The sequence below is a fragment of the Dromaius novaehollandiae genome, chromosome 11, assembly GCF_036370855.1.
Source record: "Dromaius novaehollandiae isolate bDroNov1 chromosome 11, bDroNov1.hap1, whole genome shotgun sequence".
Lineage (NCBI taxonomy): Eukaryota > Metazoa > Chordata > Aves > Casuariiformes > Dromaiidae > Dromaius > Dromaius novaehollandiae.
The window spans coordinates 25,585,297-25,603,066 of NC_088108.1; the positions used below are offsets into that span (position 1 = coordinate 25,585,297).

General features: G+C 36.7%; 1 protein-coding gene across 2 annotated transcripts in view; it reads left to right on the forward strand.

The window, feature by feature from the left end:
- Positions 1-17,770, forward strand: part of LOC112980823 (fibronectin type-III domain-containing protein 3A-like) — a 55,956-nt gene that overhangs the window by 8,356 nt on the left and 29,830 nt on the right. For both annotated transcript variants that reach the window (XM_026096009.2, XM_064518460.1), the window contains exons 3-4: positions 12,749-12,887; positions 17,653-17,728. In XM_026096009.2, the coding sequence (XP_025951794.2) occupies positions 12,792-12,887; positions 17,653-17,728 (172 nt within the window). In that variant the 5' untranslated portion in view covers positions 12,749-12,791. The remainder of the gene's footprint in view (positions 1-12,748; positions 12,888-17,652; positions 17,729-17,770) is intronic.

A 17,770-nucleotide genomic window follows, 5' to 3' on the forward strand; every position in this document is an offset into this window, starting at 1 on the left:
TGTAATTTTACTACATAATGCCTAACTTTCTTAAAATATAAACTTCATAAAAACAAGAAAAAATGTCACTAGATTCTTCAAAACTGTGCTAGTTTCCACTGATGCTCTTATATGAAGGTGTGATTATATACCCAAGCCTATAGCAATTTAAGCTGATTTACTAATAAATATTTAAAGCTCAAATATAGAAGCAAATTACTTTAGTGTGTTACCATGCGTCAGCTGAACTACGATAAATGGTTATATGCATATTCATGGCCTGTCACGAATGCTGAGTGAAGTGTGTTTGCTTAAACCTCAGGTGTATGATCTCATACTTGCATTTTACCTTGCATTTTCCATAAACTAAAACATGCACATGGTCCATTATCATGAGACTGCTCAGATGTGGTAATTTAAGTAGTTTATAGGTGTGTTTTAGCCCTTGGTCTAAGTATAACCTCTTTTAACTAGACTAGTTTGATCTGCTGTGCAGCTAAAGCTTTAACTTGGATCTCTTTTCATGTTGAGCAAGAAAAAGTCTTCAGTTTGTGTATCAACATAATTTTTTCCTTGTTTAAAGTTTGTATAATTTCTTGGGTTTGTAAAAATGGTTTGTTTTTGCTGTATTTTTGTGCTTGTTTTTAAAGTCATATTTTGTAAGGCAGTGCTTAATTAAAAAAGGTTGTTTGTATCAATGAATTGACGGTATACATCACACACATTTCTAATTCCCAGAAACAGATTGAATCAGAATTAGTAGGAAACCAACCTTTGCTTTCCTTAGTGTCTGTATAAACCTGAAAACAAACTCTTGATTGTATTAGTGTTGTGAAGTCCTGTTTTTACCTTGTTTTGTTGGATTAGACTACAGCTGACTACTTTGACCGAGGTCTTAGTAGAGAGCCTTTCCTGGAAATAGTGCAGTTGGTGTTGCTTTTGATAATCTGAATGGTTGCTTTCTCTTAGAACCAGGATTCTTAAAAACTTGTTGTTTAAAATTTGAAATTTAAACATTTAGAAAACAACTTTTGGAACTTTGAAGCAAAGAGCTTTTTTGCCGGGTGTTCAAGAAGGCTTGTAAATAAACTTGATTCTTTTGGCGGAGGCAGGGGGAATTATTGTAAAAGGGATTCAGCTTACATTCCACCTCAAGACCAAATTTGTCCCATAGGGAAGAATTCTGTTTAGCTATCAAAATATGTAACCCGAATTCCAGAAGTTTGGAGCACATGCAGCTATCTGTGGAAACTTGCAGTTCCCATCTTGTAAATCTTGGCGCTGATTTAAACACTTTGTTTCATCTGTTCAGATGTGTAGTTACTTAAAGGTGTAAACTCTAGCTACCTTTTTAGTGACTGGTTAGGGTTTCTCGGTGGGTCATTGATGCATTATCAGCAAGATGTGGAACAGATTGTCCTATTTTTAGGTACTAAAGGATAATAGGGCCTGTGCTCTTAAGAGCAGTGTTGTCCTTCTAGAGTTGCATACGTTTTATTTGCAAAAAAAAAAAAAAAAAATCCTGCTAGCTTTCCAGCTGTTCTTATCCACTGTTAATGTAATGACTTGCACTGCACTGTGAGAGTCCTGTGAGGATGCTGTCACTGTTCTTGTTGAAATGAAAACTTGGTAAAAGTGAGAAAGGAAGATCCTACAAAGAGAACAATGTACTTCTTGTGATACAGGTCTGAGTTCTTCTTAGATTATGCACCTATTTTTGATGGAACATGTTGTATGTTACTTCCATAACTTCAAGTCATTTAGGTAGACATTTGATACAGCATTTCAGTAGTATGTTGTTAATGTGTAAATAAAACGGTTTCCCTCAAGGCCTGAACAACAAGAACACTGCTTTGAAATTTGGGGAGTGCAGCTTCACATTTAAAAAATCATATTAGAAATTAGTATGTTGTTACATTGAAGGCTTTTTCATCTAAGTTTGAAAATTTTGTGCTTTGTGTAGCTTTAGGATGTTAAACTGAACAAGTTAACTTATTCCAGAACATCTCATCTTTCTAGCCAGTGGAAAGAAGTAGTCAGTTTTGCATTTAATTCTTTTTTTAACAACACCCATACAACTGGAAAATATCTTAATCCCATTATTTTTGTTATTTGAAAGAATGAAACACTTCAAGGTCCTAGTCCTTTGAGGTGTTCAATTCTTTTCAGTTCTTTCAGAAAAGGGAATAGCACCTTTCAGGAACTACTTGGTTTCGTTATGGGCCTATGCACTTAGAAAGCAAATGCTCGCTACAGAAGTGCCTAGGATATCATCTACTTTGCTGGTGATAAGAGTAAAAACATAAAATACCTAAAACAATGAAAGAAAATATTTGTCTAAAAGTAATGTAATGTTTGCATTATAGAACTGTAAATAGAAACTTTACAGGCCTCTTAAGTGAATAATTAAAAAGCAGAGGTATAGACATGACCCTAATATGACTAATGAGCATATTGTCAAATAACAATTCAAAATAAGTCAAATTTAATATACTTCCAGTGTTGACAGGTAGTCTGTCTTCAAGCTTCCAGTTCTTAATAGTGAAGGTGCTCTTGTGAAGAGCAGTAAGAAGCCCTGCTTTCACTAGGGCAACGTGTATTCCCCTATGGGATGGACATTGCCTTTCAAATTGTGCATTTGCCTCCGCCTCCTCGCCCCCATGGTTTAGATCCCTCCAAAAGCTTAAGGGATGTAGTATCAGATTACAGAATAATTGTCTGAACTACTATGGCCAATTGCTTGGATAGTTTTTATGGGGGAAAGGAGGAGGATTTTTTTTATTACTTTCCTGACATGGTCGCATCAGAAACCTGATCCCAGCTGGCAAGGCAGAATGAAAGTTGATACTATCACAGAGTTCCCATATGCCTTAGGATGTTGTATTTGCTGTTACTTTGTGGCTTTTTAGGATTTTTTCCATTGCCGTATCAGGGCTTTCCATCTCAGGCTTACATCTCCTTCAGGGAGCATCTTACAGGCGATTAGGTCTCACAGTACCCTGAGGGACAGGCATTAATACTCCGTAGAAGAAAAGTGCCCTTCCCTCCCCTAATTTGCTGATTGGGGTGTTTTTCCGGATCTCCCTCCTACAGAACACTTACGCTTTGGGACTTTTCCGTCCATGGGTCATTCTCATCAGTGGCCCCAAGAGCCAAGCAGAACTCTGCAGTTTTTAAGAAGCTACTTGAGGTCCTTCTGGTGATTGACCTAATGTATTTGCTTCCCAGATGATCTTTGTGAGGGTAGAAGGACTAACCAGACTGTGATAAAAGGTTTGTAGTTGCCTTCTGTATTTTACCATGGAAACTAATTGCACTACTTTGGAAAAAGCATTTAAGTAAGTTAAACTCTCTGGAAAATACAGGGAAATATTTATATGGGCCTCTTCAGAGTTACCATCTCTTTGGCCTCTTAAGGTATTCTCTGCTGTACCTTTGTAAGTTCCCAAGAAAGTAATTGTTACAGTTGTTGTTTGGGGCATGGTCCTAAGAAGCATCATCTCTTGTGGGATGGCAGCAGTAGTGAAGTGCTAAGATTATGTGATTCTAATTCCTACAGCCTCTGATATTTAATGTGTAAAACATGTAATTCTATACCATAGCATTGGAAAATTCTCACTTTTTTGGATCTTAAAGGAGAAAAATATTTTAAAAGAAGAATTTCCGGAAGAAAATGTTTAATGCAGAGCACTGAAATCTTATGACTGTAGGGATAGGGGGGCATTTGGTTGCTTTTTTTGTTTTATTTAGGCCCCAGACCTTACCTAGGTCACAACTACATTGAGTTTTTCACAGCTGTAAGTATTATAAATTTTGGACTGTGCATACTTGTTGGGTAAGTCATGAAGAACATTTTCAGTATCAAAGTTGTGGTGCCTTTCTGGCTAGAAGCCAAACTTCATATAAGATGGTGCAGACAAATTCACTTGGGTATCATTATAAATTATTTGCAACATTTTAATCAAAACATATATTTAGTTTTGAACAGATGACTGTTATGGAGTGATGGTGGTCTCTTCAGAGCTAAAATTGTAACTGAGCTTCTGTTAAGTCTGATTCTGTTAAGTCTCTCACTCCCTTAATCTTGCTGAAAGTAAACCAATCCGCCTAGAATGTCTCATGTGTGGTCCTGTGGTGGAGGAGAACTATTTTAGGATTGGGATGATATCTTACACACCTTGTTAATACTGTTTATTTGAAAAACTAGGGTGAGAGAGGGTATCTTGTATCTTTTTTCCTAAATGTTTCCTACCTCAGAGTTGGATACAGCATAAAGTTCAAGTCTGGAGGGATGAGACTTTTTAGTATTCATAAATAAGGATTGGTGTTTTTGACTAGATTATTCCTTATCCTGGGGTTGATACTTTTTTTGTTTGGTCTGTTCTTTTTAACAACCTTTGGACATTACTGATTCAAAACGTAACTGACAGATGATAGTGGTTTTAAAATATTCAGAAATCTCAATTTGCAAGAAATCTTCTGGAGTTTAAGGCATGAAGTATCTCAGTGTTTTCTTTGAAGCAAAGTACGTGAGGTTCATATGTGCATTGGGCACAGATCCAATTCTGTACATGCCTTTTCTACAAAGGTGAAAGTCACTAACAAAGTATGTTACCTATAATGAGACCGGTTTGTTTTTTTTTTACCGTTTAGAGAAAAATATACACTGACCTTATCCTGAACAAACAAAATCTCCCTTCTTAAAAAAAAAATTCTTTCCTCCTCAGAAAGAGACATTAATTTTACTCCAAAAACTGAGAGATCGTAAAAGTTGTGAAATACTCATTTAAGGTATTGACACCACCTGTAATTCTATGTTTTTATGATTACTAATTATTTGGTTTTTAGTTACGAAGCTAAATCTTCAGCTACCCTAAGAGAAGCTCCTAACAGCTGCAAATAAGCTCTGTTAAGAACTGAGGTCATCGTTCCTGTTTTACTCACTTTTTTGCCGCCCAGGTGTAATGTTGTGCTAGTTCCTGTCTGTATGTGAACCTGGAGAGCACGCTTAACTTTCCAGTATTGGTGAGGTGGCACATTAAAAATACAGCTAGAGAGAAACTTTCTTGTGACTGAAGCAGGTGACACAGGTGCCTTCTCTTCTTCTCTCCGTACAGACTACTCAAAACAGCTAAGTACTATAGTAATAACATCCAGTCTTGATTTAAGGATTGAGATGGTAAAAGCTTAGGAAAATCCAGCTTTGTCTATAATTGCTTTCTTTTTGAAACAGAATCTTAATGCTGCAATTCAGATTTAAAATATTTTGAAGTTGCGGGAACCCCTTTCCCAATTTGATTTACAAGGTAAAAGTCTAATTGAAGCTTTAGTTTTTAATACAATACTATTCTTAATAAATAACAATATTGTAATGGTTTACTTCCGCTGATAAATATAAATTTATTATCAGGCTGGAAAGTTGGGTAAGGCACTGAACCTAGAAATCAGGAAGTCTGACTTAAATTTCTAGCTCTCCATTAGACTTCCTCTTTGGTCCTGGACACATTGTTCTTTTTAACTTAAGCACACTGCATTTAAAAAAAAAAAAAAAGTCTTGATCCATTCAAGTAATAAACTTCCTGGAATAGGAACTTTCTCATATTAAATCCAGTACTTAGACTGGAAATACAGTCTTTGTGGTAGCTTCTGTGTAGGTTTATAACTTTTTACTGTTGATGAAGTCTGGATAATGAGATCAATGTGATTGGGTTAGTCATGTTTGCTTTTCTGAGACTTGTGCTTTGCCAGGAAGACTTTGCTGTTTCAGACATCTATTTTTATCAGTGTTGACTAATAATGTAAGATTTGGGGAAAAAAAATATGGAGGTCAAGCTAATATGGAAGATTGGTGGTGAAATGGTATTTTTCTTCTTATGAGGTCTCAGTGCAGCAGTCCAGTATTTCAACCTTCTTTCCAAGAATTCTTAATGAAACATAAACTACACATGCTGCTCGCACTGTATACTAATGGTTATTACTTACTGTCAACATTTTTAAGTCTGAAGAGTTCCTCTGCATCATGTTTCAATGTTATTCACAAATAGCTATAGAATCATAGAATAATTTAGACTGGAAGTGATCTGTGGATGTCATCTAGTCCAGCCTCAGGCTTTTGTCGTGACCCTCTGAGAAGGCTCCATTTCTGCCTACAACTTTACCCCATTAGTTTACAGGTGATGCCTTTCTGGAGAGATACTTAAGATACTGGGAAGACATTTTGATATGAAATAACAGGATCTCTAAAAACTTGTAAATACATGATACATTTCACTAGGAACTCATATCTGTAAAATTATTGATCTATTGTGGTGTTTACTAGTAACTGTTCCAAGGTTCTTGATAAAAAGGAAGCAGTGCATTTATAAACACATAACTCTTTATTAGAGATACCGTTTAAAACTCTGAAGTTGTTTCTATTGTGTCATTCAAGTAGATGTGATTATATGAATTGAATGTGGCACCTTATTCCAGGCTGGAAATTGGCAAATGGTTAAGTGATGTTTTATGAATCTAATATGTAATGAGCTTTTAATTTCAAAGTATCTCATGAAAAAACATGAAGTTTTCCAAACCTAAAGTATGAATATCTGGTATCATATAGACCCAGTAAGCCCACCTTTGTTTTGTTACTTCTGTATAGCGAGTATAATAGCTATTTTGTCTGTTTGTAAGAACTCTGCTTTACCAGTTGAGACGCTGACTTCAGATGGGAGTAGGCGTGAATCAATGAACACTGAGTTCAATGAGAATCCTTGGGAGTTGGATTGGATCCAGGATGACTGCAGCACTGGTTTAGAAGAATTTGGGTTGGAGAAAAGGGAAGGCCAATGTTTCAGTCTTCTAGAGGCTCTGCATTTTTACTATGTCAGGAAGTGAGGTCAGTCGCAACCACTGTATACTGCAGTTGTTTTCTGGAAGGTTAGTCATTAATTTTTTCTGTTTTTCTTAGAAGCTTTTGTAGTGCGAGACTGTCAGTGGAAAATATTGCCTTTTCTAATATGGTTAACATGATTAAACATATTACATTAGCACAACGTTGAATTACTGAAGAGTACTTCTCAGGATACATTTTTAAAATGTGAACTGGTTTTATTTGATTTAAAGGTCCTTAGTATTTTATTTTGTCATAACTATAAATAACAAAACAGAATTGTTTTAAACTCCTTTAATATTGATCAAATAATCTGGAATTCAGCTTTCAAAACTATTGGTAAGCTTTTATACAAACTAATCCTCCTGGAAGTTTAAAAAATTTTATTCATAGATATTGTATTAGAGCAAAATAGTGTAATTCAGAAACAGTTGTGAGTGCTCAGTGTAACGAGCAGTATGCATTACATTTATTGAGTGCATTTCAAAGTGCACTGTGGAGTACTGAAACAAATTCAATTGTTAAGACATACATAATCATTTTCACTTATTTGTGTTCCATGTTGAGACATTAGAATGAATTTTTTTCAGATATACTAAATGAATATGTACTCTGCTATGGGTTAGACTTTAATTAAAAATGGTTTGTTTTGTGGAATATGACAAAACATTTCAGGATTTTAGGTGCATTTAGTCTGAAAAAATAATCTTTAAAAGCAGTAGCTCAAGCTATCTCCAGTGTACATTTTTGTTAACTTCTGAATGTGAGATCCACTGTTACTTGTTTTTGGCTTTGCTAAAGCAGTACTTCTGAAGGTTTGTTTCTGAGATGGTCAAATCACTGTTTTTTATTAATGGCTATTTAATTCACCCTTCCGTTCAGCCAGAGATTGGAAATGACCTTTTGCTGATGTGTACTAGAAATCATTGTAAAGAAATGAATCAGGCAAGAAGTACCCTTGCAAAATCTAACCTTTCTAAAAGTTAATCTATTTAATTCCATATTAACTCAGAAGCCTCCAATGCATGGTGACAAAGCCCCACAAGATGCATCTACAGATTATGTAATTGATGCATAGATAATGATTCACTAATTCTCAGTATATTCTTTTGCAGCATTGAAAACTGTGGAATTTGCTTTTGTCCCTGATGCTTGCAGAGGGAATTTATTTCTTGTTTCAGATTTATTTATCTGGAATCTCAGAGTTTGTGTATTAGGTCATCTTTAATGTCAGACATAGCCTGTGAATTTTCAGTGCAAATGCTTTTCTTTTTCCCATGCCCAATCTGGACAGTAGATAGTGATGATAAACTTTAAACTTCTAGCTACCAAGAATAGAGCCTAGAAAAAAGCAATCTGAGCATCTACTACCAAGCGTGTAGTAGAATTGACTAACCTTCAGGGGGTTGAATCAAGAAGCTTTTTGATTCAGTTCTCACTGAAAGTTCTTCTTGGGCCACAAACAACTTGCCAGCTGGATTTGCCTGGGGAAGCTGTGAGACTTGGTAGGACTTTGACTGTGGGCACTGTGGATGGAGATTTGTCCAGGATCCTCGCTTCCGCCTTTCTTACTGCGCAGTGGCTGCTTCCTCCCTCTGCAGCCACAAAGCTGCATCACTGATCCTGCAGCTGCTTGAAGTGGTAAGAGTTGGGGGCTGAGGTGGAGGACAGGAGGGCTGGATTCCTTGCTGCACCTAGACTGGCAGTAGAAGAGGATGTGGGTAGTGAAAATAAAAACTTTTGATGCACTGTGTGAGGTTTTTAGTTGAATTTGTTATTATGAACCAATAGTTGGATTTTTTTCTCCTGTTTCAGAAATCATTGACCTAGAACTTCAGGCTCAAACTTGAGCTTGAACAATGGTTCAAATCAAGACCCAGTTAAAGAAGAAAATGTTCCTAGTGGTTTGTGGTTCTAATTCATTCCCTGCGATTTCATGTTATGTTTAATTAGTGTAACTGCCAGACAAAATTTTGTCAGTAACACTTCACCATTGATTATTTCCTAGTATTTTTGAAGAATGTATACTAGCACTACAGCTAGTACAGCAACACAGCTTATGCAGAACAATACTAGTGGATACAAGAATGAGAAAGTTAATGAAGGAAGCTAAATAACACCTTTTAATTTCTGGGGGAGAAGACAGGAGTTTGAGCAGATTTCCTGCCTTCCCTCAAAACTCATCCTAATGAAAATGACACAATAAATACTTTGAAGTAAATCTTGTAGCATTTCGAGAATGAAATTGGCCACTATGACATGTGACCTTGCTCTTCTAGGAAGTCTTGACTCTTTCAAGAGGTTGTTAAGTCATCACTTCTTTTGGGTTTTGAATCTTCTCTTCTGGCTAAGAAGCTTGAAAATGTTTCCAAACCAAAAAAAAAAAAATGTATTGAAATAAAATTCTATCCCCAGCAACATCTTGCACCCAAATATGAATTGATCTCCAAAAGAACTCTCAGGGCAGAAATGGCTTTTCAAGAAAGATTAATAATTTTTGTTTCTTTCCAGGGAATTCTGCTGAGTATGCAACAGCTCTTCAAGGATTCACTTGTATTTATCCAAATACCCCCTACTTGGAATGAAATGGAGGGTTGGGAGTGGGGACCTGTGGGTATCATGTTCTGGTGTGCTATTTCCCTGGAAAAGTTTTACCTATTAACCTGGTGAGGGGTTGAGTCCCATATTTGCTTTCCAGCAGAGATGATACCTTTGAGTGCAGCAATGTGTTTTGCTGCCCCTTTATCAGTATTTTCAACAAGTGAAGCTGTGCCCTGTAGCAGTCAATTTTTTTAGCAAAATCTATCAGTATATAGTGGCATCTTCCAGTATTTTGTTCACTTTCAGCCATCTGAGCTCAGCTGTACAGCAAAGTGTTACGTTTTTGGAGTCAGACGAAACTGCCCAAGACTTATTAAAATGGTTTCATTTATGCTAGTACTTCCATTTTCTCTGACCTTATGGAGGGTCCTACAAAAACATGAAGTTATTCACTGTTTTTTGAAATTGTCATTAATCGTATTTTTTTAATAATATTCAATGTGTAAGTTCTTCATCTGAAAAATTCAAGGTTGCAGCACTAAATAAAGTACAGCTGTGTGTATATATAGCTATAAATATAAATACTATCTGTGTAATTAGGAAATAGATTCAGGATCTTAAACAAGCATGTAGAGTTTGATCTCTTGTGCTTGATTACTTATTTTTATATGACAGTAATAGGACGTTTACAAATTACAACAATGGAAGCAAGCACTGTTCAGCGTAAAATGCAGCAGGAGTTTTATTATCTGAAGATTTAAGGTAGGTGTATTCTCAGGGCGTATTGTGGTTTAGTTCAGATCAGGGGAGTGTGTGTTGGAAGCAAGTCTTCCAGTTGTTTCCACCTAATACATCTTTGCCTCGCAGAGCACTCTCAGTGCCTCCAAGCTGGATTCCTTGCAAATGAGACTGATCTGGAGGAAGCGTTGCAGGAGGACACGTAGCGCAGTCCCCACCGCGTTCCTGCGTGGGACTCCGGTCTGCAGGACCAGAGCAGAGTCACTCCTCTCTCCCACCCTGCAGCAGGGCAGTGTGGATGCAGGTTTCGGCACCAGCTGCTCTGCTCTGCAGATCCGTGCTGACTGCACTACGCTGCTTGCTGATGCAGGCAAAGCCTCAGAGGATTGGTGTGGTAGCGTAGGAGACCAGGATAGAAACTTTAAACGTTTATTTAAAGTTGCAGGTGGTATTGGGACTTGTTTCAGAACATGTTTTTCTGCAGCTGGTTATTTTAGTTAGTTGAACAGCTGAATGCATATTTAGTAGCTCTCTGGTGAAGGGTTTTCCCCTTTATGTTAGGTGCGAATTTCTGTTGTCTTTGAGGTTCTTAGATTGGGGCGGGGGGGAGACTGCAAGTATGTGTGTGTGCGCACATGCATGGACACGCACATATGTGTAGAAGTTAAGTATTCTCAGCCTGCTTGTGTATACCAAATTCCTATTAGGGGAACAGTTTCTCTTAAGATTTAGCTAGAAGCCTCTAAAAGAGAGTTGTAGTAGAAGAAACTACTGTCTTAATTTTAGCATAGTGGCTAGTGATGTTACAATACAGGTATTTTTAAGTGGAGTAGTTTATACGGTCTGATGAGTACATTTGCTTGGCAGCAGCAGTTCAAAATCTGGCAAATGGATGGAAGATTATTTTATTCAAGAAACAAATAACATGCTAAGCTAGTTAGGTATGTTTAAGACAAACCTGATTCAAATTTAAACTTCAGAGGTCATGTCTAGCCCTTGCACCTGTGCAGTGGTATTTGGTCTCTTAAAATACTGTTACTGGAGCAGACCTGGGAAACAACTGGTGTGCAAGAGGAGCTTGTTTCTTTGGCGGTGTTGGGTATTTCATAATCTTGAGTTTTGTGGCTTTGTGACTGTGTCAGTTATTTTGAGATGCTTCTGCGAATGAGAGAGAATATGTTTTTAAGGACAGATACGGCCAGTCTCTTTACCTTGTTAATACCAGAAGAAATCCTTCTAAAGTTTATCGGAGATGCTTTCTGAATGGAATGAGTTATCAGCAGAAAAAATGGTCACAGTCAGGCTATGATATTTCTCCCACTGTTGCTAATCTGGTGAAGATGCAGTCCCACAAGTGCAGAATTAATCAGGAATTTTTCCTTCTCCACCCCACCACTGTTGTTTCCGTATTGGTTATATGGAGCTGAATGAGATCTTAGCAGTCGTGTATAGATTAACTCAGTTTATGCACAGTTTAGGGTTTCGTTTGTTTGTTATTTTTTATAAATGTAATGAATTGGAATATCCTAAATGCACTTTGGTCTTCATCTGGGTTATAGGAGGTAACAGGAAGGGAGAAGGAAATGTCAGCATTTCCTGCATCCTGTTATCTTGTGCTTTTTATGGACGCTGAATTAACGATACACTGAAAATTCTTTAACAGTTGGACTGTATTTTGACTTACTGTAATTATAGACTGTACAGTAAAAGCTTGGGAATGATACAGTGCTTTTCCATTTACCAGTCTCCATGATACTCAGTTAAACGTGTTTTTCAAAGGTCTCTACTCTTTCTCTTATATTGCCCTAAGCGTTGTTTTCAGTGTGTCAGACTTCTGTATTAATAAACAAGTTGCATCATTGGGGAAATTGCAGTACTTTTTTTATACATGGACATTTCAGTCCACGAGGTGATTATGTAAATTATTTGTCCTAAAACTTAGGTTCTGGAGTATAAACAATTTAGAAACTGTAACTGTAAATTTAAAAAATGAGGTGCTGCGTAAGTGTAAATTATGCTACTATGTAATTGCATCACCTCTAAGGAGAATTTTTGACTTTTGTCAGTATATCACTTATGGAGTGTTGAGCTGAATGTGCATGATATGTGTTTTGAGAACATATTTTTGGAAGAAGAATGTGTATTGCTTAAATGCAGTACTTAAAATGGAAAGTAGGAGAATATCTTAGACTCTGTGGGTATATTCCATTATAAGGAACTTGGATATAGGATCAGTGATTCCCCCCCTGCTTCTAAAACTGTCAGTTTGCACATGTTTTAAAATGTGCAGTGAAGCTATAACTGGATGTTTTGCAGTAACTTTTGCCTCCAGTTGAAGTCATTTTTTTTGAAAACTTTTGGGGAGAGTTATGAAGTATTGAAATCTGATGATACTTTGCACCTCGAGTTTTCAAATATTCCTGAATTGTTGTCATTAAACGATTCCACTAATGTCACAGTGTTTGACTTTCTTTTGTGGGGAAGAAAGAAAACCCAATGTCCTTAAGGAACTGGTGTATTTATCTTCTGATATGTCAGTACCAACTTTGGCAAAAAAAAAAGACAGTTATTTTTAGGGGAAGACTTAAGTCTAATATTGGCCCTCTCTTTTTGTTTTAGCAAGCAGTTAATGTGAGCAATTGTCGATGAATGATTTCCAGACATGATGGCCGACCAGCCGCCTCCATTAGAAGCTACACCTCTATTGAATGAAGTGCCACTTCTACCTCATATGGTTAATGGGGACAGCATACAACAGGCAAGTAAATCTGTTCAACTTTCATACAAGCCATGTCATTCCACGGCTGCAGTGGTAGTAGGGAGATTAAAAAAAAAAAAAAAAGAACTGTCTTACAACTTTTTTGATAATTGAAAGAGGAGGAGGTTTGAAAGAAAGCAACTGTGGTACTGATTTAGAAGCTGGAAGAGCATTCTCAGCACTAATATCATCGGTAAAATAGCAGTCTCAATGTAAAGAGGAGGAAAATCGTTAAACATTAATGTAGTGGAAATGTTAACAGATACATGTAAATTGAAAGGAAGGTTTGCGATACACATTTAAGTGCTTTAAAATTAAACTACAAAATTGAAGAATACAAGAAAAATTGTAATATATGGATTTAATATTTAATAAAGCACTAAGGTTCGAAGTCTCTGTTTAAAGCTCATATAACCTAATCAGTAAAGTCTAGAAAGTGGCTGCAGTACTCTGAACTAAGAAGTATATAGAAGGGAGACACAGAAGACAGGAAAGACCTCTGGTTTCCTGATATTAGATATCTTCATTAATAATTACAATGCACTGATGAAACTTGAGTATATTTAGTTGACGCTTCAGAATTTTATTGGACACAGCCATTCAAAAATACCTCCTACGATTAGAAATGCAGGCAAAAGTGAAGTTAAAGCATTTTGAGTGAAGTAGAAGATGGTACACAGGTGTTGGGAAACTAGAAGTAAATTTACTCTTTGGCAGTAAAAGATGACTGCCTTGTACCACAAATACTGAGGTATCTTCCCATAGCTGGGAAATAGACTTCTAATGTGCATTCAGATATATTACAAACTTCTTGATATTTTAACATTGGATCTTAATTAAGAAGCATCTTCCCCCTGCCCCAACTGACGTTGCAAACGTCCCTGGTCAGGTGGGAAAGACAAGTCGCTTTTAAAAAGAGCGAAATAGCCATTTGTTGGCAAGAATAACAAAAGAAAGCATAAATTTGAAGGCTTTACGTGCCCAGGGTTAAATATTCATTTTGCTGAAGCAAGTAATAAAACTGCCTATTACTTTAATCTGATGAGGATGTGACTTTAAGAAAGTAAGTATTTGACGATAATTTCATTAGGAGTTAATGGGTTAATCTAAAAGGGAAAGTTACATAAAAGTTTCCAGAACGTAAGAACTGTCATGTGGAATAATTGTAAAGGGTAACAACGAAGACCTTGGCATACTTGAACATACAATGGACAAACAGGGTACCATAAAGTAATCCTGAATTGTTGAAGGTCTGGTAAACCATAAATGTGGGAAAGTTTTAAACGAGATTTCCTTTCCTTTGTTACTGTTACAGTAGGGGAAAGAGAAGAGGTTTATGTTGTTTTGATTGTAGTATACTTCTTTGTGAAAATGGTAGGCTTTATTTTTTTAAAAAAAAGTGAGGAATGAGTGTATTCTACTTTTTTTTCCCCTCAAACTTTAAAGATACACGTACAATGACTGTGTTTTGTAATAGGCAAAACTAAAGAGTGTCTACACTAGTTCTGAAGTTCTGGCATTAGCAACATGAAATTTTAGACGCTGACCAGCCGTGAGGTTATACAGTAGCTAGTGTTTCAGGTTACACAAGGAAAGTAGATTGAGTAGGTCCAGTTGGAGGCCAGCTCCATAGCTATGTGTTTGTGTAGATCGGTATGTATATTACTAGTGTGTGTTGAATGACACAAAGAAGGTGACAGTCATTGAAATTTTCAGAACCTGATGGAGAACTGTTTGCAATCAGGGTGGTGTAAAGAGGATGAGTTGGAGATGCACAGAGAGAAAATCGCATTTGAAGAGTAGACCTGAAGACTGATAGTCTCCAAAACTTATAACTGGGTTGTTTTGAAAATAATGGATACATCTGTCTAGTGAAAATTGGTGCATCTATCTTCCCCCGGGGGGGGGGGGGGGGGGGCTCATGTTAATGTACCACCATTTCTCATTCTAGCTCCTCCATATATAAAGAATCATGTCATGTTGCCATCCTTTGGTCACCTAACAAATATACTTGCCACTTTTGTTTGCTGCACATTCTCTAGAGCAGAGAGGCTTTTATTAGCCACAGAGTCTCTCATTTGGAAGTTTGCTTTTAAATAGAGTATTAATTTAGAAGCTTTATTTATGCATATTTTTTAATTATTTTCCTGCCAGTGATATAAAGGACAGGCTAATTATGAAGTATTATATAGTGTTTCTGTTTTCAGAAATAAAACTTGCACTGTTTGGCAGGTCACTTCAGTCACATGCAGCATCCAGTTGATTAGTTTGATTTCACATCAAGTTTAAGTAGGTTGGAAGTTTCCTGGAAGTTTCTTGTTCTGAAAGAACTCAAGCAGTGGAAATAGTGCAAATAATGGGTAAAAGCAAAACAACGACCAGTGCTTTGAAGTAGCTTCCAAACTCTGCTGATCCCACTGATTCTGAAATATTGTGCAAGACACCTGAAGGTGTTGACATTACTGTGAATCCTAGCCCTGCTCTGTCTTCTGACTTGGCTTACACTGACTCATTAGAAACACTCAAGCTTCCCGGAAATTTTCCATGATGGAAGGTAGATGGAACTGCATCTGCTTCATTAATTACCGTGAGTCATTCCTCCAAGATGTTGCCCCCATCGCATTCCTGAAATTCCAGTCTCTGAACTGCTCTACAGTAGTGTGGTTACACCACTTACTTGCGATCCTTTTAGCTGGGTTCGGTTAATAGTTTCCTGAACTGTTTGCGAGAACTTTAGTCAATTGGATCCTGTTTCTAAGATCTAGCATGTAGTTGCTCAAAGACTGAATTTCAAAAAGGATTCCTTTCCTGCCTATGAATTTTTCTAGCCCTTGGAGATTCAGACTCATCATGAGGTTTAATGTCTGCCTGTGGAGTCCTGTCTCCTTGTGATGTGTCTGTCCCCAGCAACTGCTCTTCTCGGCAGGCATCATCTTTCCATGTTCTTCCCAGCCCATGATTTTCTCTTCTGTGTTTCTTAAAACAAGTAACATTGCTTTTCTCTCTTTACTCCTTGAAATTGGGTAGAGGTAAAATTATAAATTTGCTTATATGCCAAAAGGACAGACCTACTGAGGTTTCAGTGTTTCAAGCATGCCATCTTAAAAGTGCTGTCCGTCTTCCATCCTCCTCATGGGACCATAATAAATATTACTGACTGACTAGAAGACTCTTTCCTGGGATATTCGGTGTTTTATTTATGTCCAGAACCAATTCCTGTAACTTAACTTAAAATAGTTTCGTATACTGTCAAGTCATTGGGGCAGAATAGGGTCTGTCTATCTTCATTTTATGCTTCTATATCCACTGTTATAAATTAAAAAAAGATAAATATTATAGCAGTGTGCAGAAGCTGCAGAATTGGTGTTAACTAGTGAGCATTCCACAATCTGCTCCTTTGAGCCTTGTTTCACACAAAACATTTTAAATGTAACAGATCTATGCAAGTCTCCAGTTCTCTGCAAAGAACACTTTTCAGGCATATTGTTCAATGCAAGCAAGGGTATTTATGTACAATGTATAGTTTAATGATTTCTACTTCAAGCAGATCAGTAGTTTTCACAGTAATTCAGTACTTTGCATGCAGAAAATACTCCTTTCCATAGTGGCACAAGTTTATTTCGTTCAAGTTTATTCATGACTAGTTTTACAAATATGTATTATTTCAATTTTTATAGTGGCCTTTCTCCTTGCCGTGCTGTCGCTATGGTGGAATTTGAACTGCGTAACTTCGCAGTACTTACATGGCCCAAATCCCCATTTTACTAAACAAGCAGACCTACATCTGATATAGTAGAATCTGGCTGTAAAGTTCTTGTAGTGGAGTTGCTGATATGTTACAATAAAACTGAAGCACATGTTATAAATGGGGCTGAATGAGGCGATAGTTTCTAATTTCTGTTGTCCAGCACAAGCAAAATGATGATTTAGATTGCCTGAGGAAAAATTTTGGCAGACATTTGCATTGATTTCTGTGGAAGTGAATATGATCATGTTCAACCGATCTGATGAACCTTACTGTTTGTTGTATGGCTGTAACTACAGGGTCACACAAACGCATGAGAAAATGCATCTGACCTTTCGAGAGCTGTAGAGAAGAGGTGCTGGATATGTGCTTTACTGCCTCTTTCAGCCTCCAAAGGACTGCATACTTTTGTTAAGTTAGTTGATAGCATCAGAGAATGTACTTTTCCAACATGCTTTCAGTGAAAAAACATGTTTGAGTTTTGGGCAAAGCATCTTTTTATGTTTGTGTGTGTGTGTGTATGTATATACACATGAATATTAATTTATGTGTGTGTATGTATATATACATGCATATAAATATGTGTATATATATGTATGTATATATATACACATTTGTTTGTTTGGTCAGAGTCCTGACTTTGTCAATTTAGCCTCGAAACTGAAATAATCTCATAGCGAAAGCTTGGAAAGCAAGATGAATCTTAGATAATTTAGTGTTCTAGTAAAAGAAGAAATGTCAGAATGAAAAATATTGAAAATAAAACAGCTATTTCAGGTATATCAAGGGAAGAACAGTTGGTAGTATTCAGAAAAAAATGCTAAAAATGCAAAATTAAAAAACTTATATCAAAGCCTGAGGGGAGTTTATTCTACTTGTCAGTGTTTCTAAACTCGCCCTTTTTGTACTGTCTAAGAATGTCAAGATCTGTATTGTTTGAATCTAATGAGTAAGTATAAAGGAAAGGTTTTTCTCAAGTAATCTCTAAAATTAAAAAAAAAACACTTTTGGTTTTTACAGGTTATTCTTGTGCAGGTAAACCCAGGTGAAACCTTTACGATTACAACTGAAGATGGGCACGTTCAGTGTATTCAAGGTAAAAGAAAGACTGAAGTACTGAATCTAAATATTTGACTTA